The sequence below is a fragment of the Raphanus sativus genome, chromosome 6 (assembly GCF_000801105.2).
Source record: "Raphanus sativus cultivar WK10039 chromosome 6, ASM80110v3, whole genome shotgun sequence".
In the NCBI taxonomy this organism is placed as follows: Eukaryota; Viridiplantae; Streptophyta; class Magnoliopsida; order Brassicales; family Brassicaceae; genus Raphanus; species Raphanus sativus.
In genome coordinates this window covers 24,474,769-24,486,924 of record NC_079516.1, presented here as the reverse complement: position 1 = coordinate 24,486,924, position 12,156 = coordinate 24,474,769, and the positions used below count along the sequence as shown (strand labels likewise).

The 12,156-nt window shown below is 33.5% G+C and overlaps 2 protein-coding genes and 1 long non-coding RNA gene across 5 annotated transcripts; all 3 read left to right on the top strand.

The window, feature by feature from the left end:
• Positions 1-2,291: 2,291 nt before the first annotated feature.
• Positions 2,292-4,302, top strand: LOC108813711 (uncharacterized). 3 transcript variants are annotated; one of them, XR_001943590.2, is made up of 7 exons: positions 2,297-2,537; positions 2,745-2,956; positions 3,027-3,097; positions 3,183-3,273; positions 3,356-3,479; positions 3,599-3,686; positions 3,781-4,302. It is a non-coding gene; the product is annotated as an uncharacterized LOC108813711 (long non-coding RNA). The 3 variants fall into 3 exon arrangements; XR_001943593.2 differs by having other exon boundaries at positions 2,292-2,956; positions 3,421-3,479; XR_001943589.2 differs by having other exon boundaries at positions 2,296-2,956.
• A 2,869-nt stretch (positions 4,303-7,171) lies between these two features.
• Positions 7,172-8,562, top strand: LOC108813710 (probable xyloglucan endotransglucosylase/hydrolase protein 21). The gene is made up of 3 exons (XM_018586341.2): positions 7,172-7,511; positions 7,587-7,780; positions 7,979-8,562. Exons 1-3 carry the CDS (start codon positions 7,236-7,238, stop codon positions 8,457-8,459), a joined length of 951 nt encoding a protein of 316 aa, XP_018441843.1. The 5' UTR covers positions 7,172-7,235; the 3' UTR covers positions 8,460-8,562.
• Positions 8,563-8,958: 396 nt separating this feature from the next.
• Positions 8,959-11,827, top strand: LOC108806792 (uncharacterized). Its single transcript, XM_018578984.2, has 11 exons — positions 8,959-9,078; positions 9,194-9,280; positions 9,532-9,660; positions 9,745-10,030; positions 10,106-10,224; positions 10,296-10,428; positions 10,505-10,581; positions 10,658-10,852; positions 10,930-11,119; positions 11,193-11,377; positions 11,456-11,827. The coding sequence occupies exons 1-11, from the start codon at positions 9,076-9,078 to the stop codon at positions 11,690-11,692; spliced, it is 1,641 nt and encodes a 546-aa protein (XP_018434486.2). The 5' UTR covers positions 8,959-9,075; the 3' UTR covers positions 11,693-11,827.
• The last annotated feature ends 329 nt before the right edge of the window (positions 11,828-12,156 follow it).

Below are 12,156 nucleotides of genomic sequence, written 5' to 3'. Positions count from 1 at the left end.
AATTCATTATTACGAACTCTAGGCCAAGATAGTTGGCCAATATAATAAAGGACGATTTATTGTATTTTGGTTTTAGATTGTAATAAGAAAGACCGTTTAAAATCAATCAAAAGTTGACTGTGGGAACAAGATGATGATATGAAACAATAAAGACATGTCGGGAAAGATTAAAAAAAAAACCTTATGCAACTTTTAAGTAAGTATAGATTAATCAAAAGAAAGACCGAGGATTCTGATTATATGCAACTTAATTCCGTGTCAAAGAGAAGGCGAAGGAAAAACCAAACACATGATGAAAGAAGCTATTATCGAAATGAACGACAAGAACGAAGGAGATCGGATCTGGTCTAAGCCATGACTGGTCTGAGTTGAATAAGGAATGTCTTGTTAAGCTAGATGGATTACCATGTTAAAGTAGATGGACTTCACACTTAGAACCATTTAGTGATAAAAGGAGTGATTCATCTATCTTATAGATTGTTAAGGATCCCTTCCAATACTCGATGTAGAATTTTGTCCCTAATATGTCTCATTGACATACTCTCACGGCTAAGCCTTGAAGAACGTTGGAAAGGACCTATGTTCGTATGCAAGCCTTGGATGTACGCTTGCGTCGACCCGCCGCTCAATTCGGTCTTCGATCTAGAAACTTGGTTTGAGGGGACTCGGTCCACTCGGATTTTAAGTCTTTGGTATAGTTACGAGTTTGAGCAGAAGTGACTCCTTTCTCTGGTGTGTTGTGGATCGAAGCCAATGTGGTCTCAAGGAGATCCGCTAGGCACTGTTCGGATCAATCTCGGTCGTATGCTGCCGAGAGGTATATGCGATCACTACTTGTAGGATTCCCCTATAGCAAAAACAATTAAGTTTAACATCATCACTATTTTAATAAAATTTGATCTTAATTTTTGAGTGAACATTTGCAGATGCCCTAATTTGGAGGTTTTATGTATTAAGAACTGCTTAGGTGTCACAGATGCATCAATAACAAAGATACCTCTGAGCTGCCCTAAGTTGGAGGTTTTATGTGTTTACGGCTGCTTAGAGCTGACAGATGTATCGATGACAAAAGTAGCTTCAAACTGCCATAAACTTAGGGAGCTCGATATCAGCCAAGCTTTTAATATAAGTCAAAAGGCTTTGAGATTGGTTGAGAGGAGTTGCAAGAATGTGAAGATTATCTTTTTTTTTGGCATAACATTGGGAAGACCTTGAATTTTGGACTATTTAAGGAAACCATAGTATTGAAATTAAGATTGTGCACTATAGTAGCTACTTTAGCTTCTTTTTTTTTGTGAAGATTATCATAAACACAAAGCATAATACTAAAACAGGAAAATGAAATAAGGAAATATATAACTGAAACGTTATTTATTATATTTAATTGATGATTATGTGTTTGCACCAATTTATTTCTATTGTTTTCTCAATTATTTAATATATATTATTATTTTTTATTTTATAATATGTAGAATATAAAATAAATATTAGTACGTAAATATAATTTGTATACAAAATGTTTATCCCCACAAGATGCGGGTTGAAACCTTATTTAATATGTATGAATCATCCAGTTTTCAAATCTCTTTATATATATTTAGGGGGTGTTATTCAATTAGTGATTTATAATCAATTACTAATGTGTTTGTAATATATCAAATTTTAAAATTTTATGATAGTTTAAGTTGATTGATTCTAAAATCTGTGTAGTGTGGATTGGATTTTAAATTCAATTATTTATTCATGAAACTCCACAATAAATGATTTGAAATCAATTCAAAGTACAAAAAAATTTAAAATCATTAAAAGTTGAACAACACTAGATTTCAAAATAGAATTTATAATCACAATTCAAATAACAGTGATTCAGTGAATTGTGTTTAATCTAAACTTTATTAAAATACATAATTGAATAACACCACCTTAGATCATACAATTTCTAAACTATATTGGTTTCAATTCCATATATTTTATGGCCGATCCTGATATAACAATAGCCATCCTAACTAATCAAATAAGATTATGGACGGCAACGTTTTACGTAAATAACATTTTTTGACAAATATTAATTAGGATGGGTATTGTTGTATCAGGATCAGGCCATAAAATATATGGATTTGAAACCAATACAGTTTGGAAATCTATATATATATAAAAGAATGTTTCCATCTCTCACGTTCCGCCACATAGGATCCAGCGTGGAAAGTCAAGCGTTGACAGCGTGACACGTCAGATCCATCACGAAACGCTCCGTTTCATTTAAGTTATAATACAATTGATTTGGTCTTTGTGTATGGGCTTGAACTTTAGGCTCTAACCCGTTGTCTTCTCGAAATAGGGTTAGTGGTCTTCTTCTATCTACGCGATACAACAATGGAGATCAAATCAAGCCAGCCGGTGATCAAATCAAGCTAGCTGAATCGTCCTCGGGAACCTTCGTATCAAGCAGCCGTTGTTTCGTATTTAACCCTAGACGTTACGATTTGTCTTCGTCTTAACTCCACCGACGTGAATCAAGGACAACTTCTCATTCAATGGTACTCATCTAACACCAGGGCGGTTTTCTTTTACTTATAAAAGGATAAGTCTTCTACCCTTAACATCATCCTCACATTTTGTGATTCTCCAAAACAAAGAAAATTCCCAATTATGGCTAACTCATCTGTTCTTCTTGGTGATCATTACTGAACCTATTTTTTTTTCACAATGTTGTTTTATAAAGATCTTTTTCACATTTTTTACAGTCTCCAGGCTGGTTCACCGGTGCAACCATAACTTCAGGCTTTCGGAGTCTCTTCTGAAAATCCGGTTAAGTGATTCAACCAATCTAGATGTGCTAAACGAACCAGATTCTCCCATTTCTGGAGAACGTTTCAGGTTCGATGATCACGATGTTTCATCGCTCTGCAATCTTGGAGCAGAGGAGCTGCAGCTTCTTTTCATCTCCTTCGTCCAGGTAAGTAAGTTAGACTCCTTATTCGAGATATGATCAAAATTGGAGATTCTAAGTCTTTGGTTTGATGCAGTTGGTCCGTACCCTAAGCTATACGATGCTGGAGTAGTGCAAGCAGTCAAGTTCGATGAGAGACTCAACAAGGTAAAGACATAACCACAAGAAGTGTCACTTACGACAGACTTATCATTGAAACATATAATAAATTAAGATGTTCTCAATCTCGCAGCCGTTATTGGTGAGCTCACTGTTGTGAGAAGTACACTGAGTGACATTCCTCAGGTAAAAGAGCGAGTTACGGCGACTATCAAGATAGACAGGTAACTCTCTTATATATTTGAATCTATTCAAAACCTTTTGAATATATATCTGACCATTTATGATCTGTCTTCCTCTTCACAGACATATCTCTGTCACTTTGAGTCTGTTTGATTCACAGGCTGACTCTTTTCACAATAAACTTGAAGGATTCCGGGATATCTAGGGGTTGTTGTTGCAAGTAGCATTAACACAAAGATTGTAGGAGGTATATTTTTGTCTTGAATTAAAAACACATGCATACTTATCACATATACTACTTTTAAAATTTAGTTACGTAGGAGGAGCTTAATATTCTTAAAACACACATGGAATAATTTTCTGCAGGACGTTTGTTCTTGAATGCCACCTCGGGAACACGTGTTTTCCGACGAGGAAACTGATGCAGAAGCTAGACATGTCTCTTTCATTTAAAGTGAGGCACTTGCAATTCCATATTTCCTGATATTACTTTTGCAACAGATTCTTCTTTATGCATTGTATTAATATTTCTTATATTTGTGGTTTAGGATCAGTCAAAACAGAAGACACTCAGATCTCAATTCTTACTCTATAGTACATGAAGAAGTCTCAGGTAGATATTTCTTTCCCTGTGTCATCTAATCTTCTTACTGTTCAAAGTATGAAGGCTGTCTCAAGAACGGAGATGTCGATTGCATCATCCTTAGCACGTTAAACATGACAAGACATGATCATTTGAAGAAAGAAATAGATGTGTATCTGCTGCAGTTGTACGGCTACTGATATAGAGGACACAAAAGAGGATAAATACAAAACAGAGATCTGCAGTACTTTGATGAACTAGAAGCTACATTTGATGTGTGGCCTTCTCCCAAACTGGAACCATCAACAACCTACTTTGTCTAAATATAAAAAGAGTCTTAACAGCAAGTAGGGTGTAATCATATCTACTTAATATATAAGCCCACATGTAGAAAAAGCATATGAGTGCACACAAGGATTTGGTCTATGTGTTTTTGTATATAATATTCTTTCTAGACTGCGATTCTACTTGAATCTTCTTCTCTGAATCATTAGAAAATTATCAGTTAATCGTTTCAGTTAATAACACTTGGTACATCAATTGATATGTTCACTGCACAGAGTAAGTTTACAGCAAATTACGTACCATTGAATTCATATATCGAATCAAAAATGCACCCACAAAAAAAAAAATCGACACTACTTCCAATAGGTGTAGACACAATGATTTGTATCCTAAACTCTTCTCCATATCCAGCTACTGTTGGTCGAAGGTTTATATGCTTAACAAAGTTCTTTATGGAATTAACTAAAATATATATTGGTTAAATTCCATAAACGTAAAGATTCATTATCTTTAGTAGCATCAAAATCTGCATATTATGATTTAAAGGTAAATATTGGTGGAATATACTTTTATAAATTTATCTTATAGTAATAGATTATAATAGATAATTAATTTCATAACAATATACCTTTACAAAATCCTGTTCAAAATATTCATTGAATCAGTGTTACTTGATCCGAAAATATAGTACGCAATATATCTATTGAAAATATAATATTATGAAAATAAAAGAACAATATTTAATAAAACTTTAGTAATAAAAAATATGGTAAATTTTTAAGAATATAATAAACTAATTATATATATATATATATAATAAAACTAATGTACAAAGTTAGTATTCAAAAGGTAATAAAATAAAAATAAACAACAACCATTTATACTATAAAAACTAACAATAATATTTGTTTAATAATCTAAAATAGTTTCAATGATATGGTGTATTTGAAAAAAGTTTTAATAAAATGCTTATATTCTACATATATTATATTTCAATTATTTTTCATTTGCTTATCTGCCAGTAGGATATGTTTAATCCTAATATCATACAAAGTTTTTAAAAATGTTTCATAAAATTAATGTAAATTCATATGGAGTAGTTCTTTTCCTAATATCCCGCCCGTAGGGCGGGCCGATTCTAGTTATATATATATATATATATATATATATATATATATATATGTATGTATGCTTTGAAAACTGGACTACTCATGCATATTAAACAAGGTTTCGACCCGCATCTTGTGGAGATAAACATTTTGTATACTTTACGGAAATAACATGTTGGAGAAAATTTCGATTTCAATAATTATTTGTCTATCTTAGAGCATCTCTAAAAGACACTCTATAACTTCAAATATAGAGTGTCACTGTTCAAAACTTCAAATTTAAAGTTTCATATTTTTATTTGCATTTTAGCCATTATAAATACATATTACATTTATGATTCTTAAATATTTTTCCAATTAATTTTTTTTAATCCTTAAAAAATTTATAACTCATAAATATCTCAAATTTTCCTTTACAATTTAAATTTTACACATAAAATTAAATAAAAACTTTAAAATAAAGAATTATATTTTTTAAAACTAGATTTACAAAACAACAATATTACAAAAAACGTAACAAATGCGTTTATTAATCATATATTAAAATATTACAAAAAATAGTTTTTTAAGGATAATGTGGTATTTTACTTGTAATTTGATATTTAATTTTGTATTCTATGTAAAATTTTATATAGAGTAACATTTTATGAATCAATATTTCTATAATATTTTTACATAAGTTATATTTATTTTAAAGTTGTATAAATTTAAATTAAGTATGATAAACATAAGGACTTTATCATAAAATATAAATACTTATGAAGTTAAGTTTCAAGTTTTGATTTTGGAGAATACTACCTTTAAATTTCAAATATAAAGTTTTGGAAACTTTAAAATAGAGTATTTTTTTGGAGATGCTCTTATAATATTTTAAGACTTTAATTATAAAGCAAAAAATATTACAAAACTTAATGAAAACTCTTAAAAAGATAAATGAAGACATAATTATTAGATAAATTTAAATATTACAAAAAAACTAATAGTCTGATAAAATTACTCCGGAGCCTCAAAGTTTTTAATTTTTTTTTCCAAAAATAATTTTGTCTAATCGAAGATAGAACATTACGGAAATAATTTTATGGAATATTATGGTATTTTTCTTGTATTTTAATATTTAACCATGTATTTCTATTTATAATTTTATATATTTAATGTAATATTTTATTAATTAATATTACTTTAATATTTTTAAGTTTTATATATGTACAAGATTTATAAAAGTTTTATCGATTTATATTAATTATAACAAATATAGGGATCATAGTGTAAAATAGAAAAAAAATTGAAATTAAGTTTGAAGTTTTGTTTTTGGAGAAAAACACCTAAAAATTTCAAATTTAAAGTTTTGCAAACTTTAAAATAAAGTCTCATTTTGAAAATTCTATGGTCATTTACTGTTAGTACTTTATAAATAAGGTCTCTAAAGGGATGCAATATGACATTTGGACCTTGGTAGATAAAACAAAAAAGTTGAGAGTAATTATAATGTAATTTAAGAAGAGTTAATCGTTTATGTAATTTATTTCTTAGCTTCCACACCAGCCAGTTTGATTGTTTACAGTTTTACAAATCATATTTGGTGGATCCAGTTAGTCTGTCTAACGCATTCAAGAGCTAAAGTCAATCGCATAATAATCTATGAGGAAATAGTACCGTCCAAAAAGTTGGCTTTATTTTTTCAAGTTCCACCATATACATAAAGTTGAAATATTTAAATTGGGTTGGCTAAGATTAAAATGTAATACAGTAGCAATAATTAATTGACTTAAATGTTCAAGATGTATAGCACTATAGCTTTGGTTTATGCTCTCCAGGCTGGTCGCTTCTCACATTAGCCACACTAATCCAACTTTTTTCTTTAAGAAAATTAAAGTAAATTTAAGGACTGAAATTATAGTAAGGAATCAAAACCCCATTATATAAACACCCACCAATCAATACTCATCTGAATGACTCGAACTCAAATCAACACTTCCACCACCTACAACCTTCAAGAAGAGATACTTTCCAAAAGTGGAAAACCAAAATGGTTTCTCAGACACTTTTGTTTATGTCACTAATTCTTTTTCTTGGTTTAAACACATTTCCTGTGGCACACGCTAACTATCTCAACCAAGACATTGACATAACATGGGGTGATGGTCGAGGAAACTTTTTGAACAATGGTACTCTTCTGAACCTCTTTCTTGATCAATCTTCGGGATCAGGGTTTCAATCGAAAGCCGAGTATTTGTACGGAAAGGTCGACATGCAGATCAAACTTGTTCCGGGAAATTCCGCCGGGACCGTGACCACATTCTACGTAAGCTTAATTAGCTAGAGATAAATATAAATCTACTACCTTATGTTACGTTGAATAATAGATTTTGCTGTGTAGTTGAAGTCTCAAGGATTAATATGGGACGAGATAGATTTCGAGTTCCTGGGGAATGTTAGTGGAGATCCTTACATACTTCACACTAACGTTTACACTCAAGGCAAAGGTGATAGAGAGCAACAGTTTTACCTTTGGTTCGATCCCACAGCTGAGTTCCACAACTACTCCATTCTTTGGAATCCGAGTCACATAGTGTACGTATATTTTACAGTTATTTTTAGCTAGTCTTATAAAAATTTAAAACCGATATTAATTATCGTTAAAATCGATTAATTAGTAAAAAAGAGGGGCTGGCAAAAACTAATCCCAACATAATTATTTATCACTTTTTCTTTTTGGTAAAATGTCACTGAATAATTTCTGGTGTTAACATATTTAAACTCTACATATAGGTTCTACGTTGATGGGAAACCAATTAGAGAATTCAAGAATTTGGAAGCAATGGGTGTGGCTTATCCAAGGAGCCAACCCATGAGAATGTACGGTAGTTTATGGAACGCAGATGATTGGGCCACAAGGGGAGGCTTGGTCAAGACAAACTGGTCAGAAGGACCATTCGTAGCATCTTTCATGAACTACAACTCTGACAATGCCTGTGTCTGGTCGATTGATAATGGAACCACGACTACTACCCCTTGTAGTCCCAGCGGCTCCTCGTCTTCTTCTTCTTCCACCAGTACAAGCGAGTGGTTTTCGCAGAGAGGAATGGATTCTTCGAGCCGGAAAGTTCTCAAATGGGTTCAGAAGAAGTTCATGGTTTATAATTATTGTCAGGATAAGAAACGGTTCTGGCAGGGTTTGCCTGTTGAATGCAGTGCCAAGAAAAAGAACCAAAACAAGAACAAGAATAAGAACAAGAACAAAAAGTCTTGAGATTATTGTCAGTTTTTTTAAGAAGATTTGATGATTTTGGAGTCTTGCCTTCTGCTAAGATCATTTGTTGTGTTCATGTTTTGTGGTAATTAATGGAATGAGATTTCTTATGATGAGTTTTTAGTATCAAACGTCAAAGGAGAAACAATGCAAAACATTAAATACAATGAGACAAACTGTATTATCACTGTATATACCGGTTCAATGTAAATAGATTCCGTATAGATTGGTTTAGTGGTTAAGGCATCTGGTTAGCCTAACCAATCGAGTCTTGTATATAATCAGCTCAGTTGTACATTGAACCGGTATATACAGTGATAATAAACTGTTTTCGATAAACACACTATCTCGTTAGACGATTGAGGTTGTAAAAGTTTTAGCTTGCGATGAGCGAAAAGTACCATGAAAGTTAACCGGTTGAGATTGATTAGTAAACCATAAATTTCGAAATCAAACCGGTAGGCCCTGAAACCTTCCGGAACAAAAAGAGGTTTTATTAGCTGTTTCAGTTTTCCACTTTAAACAATGAAACCCTCTTCTGCTGCTTCCGTTAACTCGACTCTGTCTCTGTGTTACTTCAAGTCTGCAAAGTTCGTCGCTTTCTCAACTCTTTTTTATGGTACTCTTCAGATTCCTTTCTCTTAAACCCTAAGATTTATCAGTTGTTATGTAATAATAGACCTTTTTTTTTTTTTTAAATGATGATGAATCTTGTTTGTTGGGTTAATGGCAAGGTTGGTGCTTTGAATATAATGTCAGAGACTGTTGTTGAGTTATGCCTAGAGCTGTCCGAAGATGATCCCTTTTATCAACATAAAAAGGTCAGATTTTGCCCATTTTTCTCTCCTGTTCCTCCTCTCTTATCTCAGTACTCATCAGTTTTTTATTTTTGTTTCTCAGTTTCATTGTAATCAGAAGACTAGATTTTAATGTTCATTAGAAAGTTGAATATTCATGTAGATATATAGTTAGAAAATGTTGCTGGGACCGTTAAATCTGGCTTCTTGTATAGAAACGTGACAAGGAGAACCAAGCAATTATCTCACATGTATTATAACTTTTGTCTCTGCAGAAGCTCTTGAGTTGCAAAGGTTTAGGCGTAAAGGAAACAGTGAGTCTTAGTGGATCATTGTCTCAACAGTTGCTGAATGCTGCATTGGAGAAGCTGCTTCACTTTGGAAGAATAGCTAACCTCGACAAGGTAAAGTAGAGCATATTAACACTACTTGGTTCAAAAATGAGTCACTGTTAAGTTGCTTTAGATGATAGATTGAGTGAAATGCAGGTGGAAGTTTACTTTGGTGATGATGCTTGCACTCCAGGAGGAGTTTACAGTGTTAGAAACGAAGTCTCAGCTCTCACCTGGATCTTTTCCCTCATCCCAGCTTCTTCTTGTAAACCGCAAACATTGGAAGCAGCTCTACGAGAAGCTGTAAAAGTTAGAGTCAGTGAGGTTGTTGGAGCGGAAGGGGAGGAAGCTAGAGTTGGTGATAGCCATAGATGCGAGAAGGAAAGCAGATTAGTAGAATGGGGTCAGAGAAATGGAGTCAAAACCAAACTGCAGATCACTCGTAAGCTTTTAGATGTTGCAATGTGTTTTTTTTCTCTCTTATCAACAGTGATCCAAGTGTGTGTTTTCTGATCAGAGATTGAGGGCTATGGACGTGGAGCTATAGCTACTGAAGACTTGAAATTTGGAGATGTTGCTTTAGAGATACCAATCTCAAGTCTCATTTCTGAGGAGTATGTATACAGCTCTGATATGGTATGAATCAAAGATTGTGTCAGTTTCATCATCTCATTGTTATATTGATGAGTCATTACTTCTCTTTTCAGCTCCCAATATTGGAGAAGATAGATGGCATGACATCTGAGACAATGATGCTATTGTGGACAATGAGGGAGAAGCATAACCATGAGTCTAGATTCAAACCATACTTTGACTCTCTGCAGGAGAGTTTCTGTACCGGTAAGAACTAACTCTTGTAGCAGTTTTTTTGTTTTGTTTTGAAGAGATAACAACAAGACACTGATTCTCTTTACAGGTTTGAGTTTTGGGGTTGATGCAGTCATGGTGCTTGATGGTACACTGCTCTTAGATGAGATAATGCAATCTAAAGAGGTGTGACAAGATCTAATGTTATAAATCTTTATTACATTTCTTGAATCTATTGACTGTTTGTTTGTGTATCTTGAAGCTTTTGCGTGAGAGGTATGATGAACTGATACCTCTTTTGTCGAACCACAAGAATGTATTTCCACCGGAGATGTATACATGGGAGCATTACTTATGGGCTTGTGAGTTGTATTACTCCAACAGCATGCAAATCAAGTTCCCTGATGGGAAGCTGAGGACTTGTTTGATTCCTGTCGCCGGTTTTCTCAATCATTCTGTATGTTTATGATCCTTTTTAGTATGCTTAAGCAGTTGATGATTTGAGATTTGAGAAAATCTTGGTGGGTTTTGCAGATACAACCACACATAGTGAAGTATGGGAAAGTAGATGTGGAAACAAGTTCGTTGAAGTTCCCACTCTCAAGACCTTGCAACAAAGGGGAACAGTGTTATCTTAGCTACGGAAACTACTCTAGCTCGCATCTGTTAACATTCTATGGGTTTCTACCAAAAGGAGATAACCTTTATGATATCATTCCCTTAGGTATAAATCATATCTGTGATCATTCACTCAGCTCTCTTGAAAACTTAGTGTATGAATCTCTTTTCATTTGCAGATGTTGATGTCATTGATGATGATGATGATGATGAAGACATGGAGAGTGAGTATTCTTGGACAACTCACATGTTACGTGGGACATGGCTCTCGAGCAATCACAACATCTTCCACTATGGCTTGCCTACTCCATTGTTGAACTACTTGCGGAGAGCTCATGGTCTTGTTCATCATACCGAAACAGATGTATGTTTTGATGCTTTTTTCTATCACAAGGGATCAGTTACATGTCTAACTTTGTCTCTTTTTATTGGTTCTTGTAAGTTATGGGAGAACTTGGAAGTAGAGATGGGAGTACTCGAGAATCTCAAATCAACATTTGACGACATGATGCAGAACCTTGGCGACGCTGATTCTGTGGATGGAGAAAACGTGCAGTGGGATGTTAAATTGGCGATGGAGTTCAAAGAGCGGCAGAGAAAGATTGTCTCCTCCATTCTTGATTCTTGTTCTGCAGGTATCGAGATGGTTCAAAAGGCAATAGCTAAACCACCGGTTTAATCAAGTCAGGATGAGAAAACCGGTATTGGAAAGGAAATGAGAATCGGATCTTGGATTTGGTTTCAGTGACATGTATGTCCTTAATTTTGAATTAAACAGTCTTTTAAGTTAAAATATTGAATCAATTAAAACCAAGATGGACAATCTTTGATATATTAATAACACATGTAACCTAAGTACCTAACCGTGTAGTAAGCACAGTGAAAGAGACGGTAACAATAAGGGACTTGGCTTGGCTGTCAGAGCAGAACCAAGAGTTTTAACCGCCTTGCTAGCAGCGACAGGTGTATCTGACATTGTTTGATCAATTTCATGAAGAACCTCCAGCCCAAAACTGATTTGATGGGATACAATCATTACGCTGTTGCTATATGACAGTTCTCTCCATCATCAATTTCTGTTTCTTGATAACTCTTTCGCATTTACCAAGCAGTTGTTAGTCTCTTCTCCAAAAAAAAAACTTA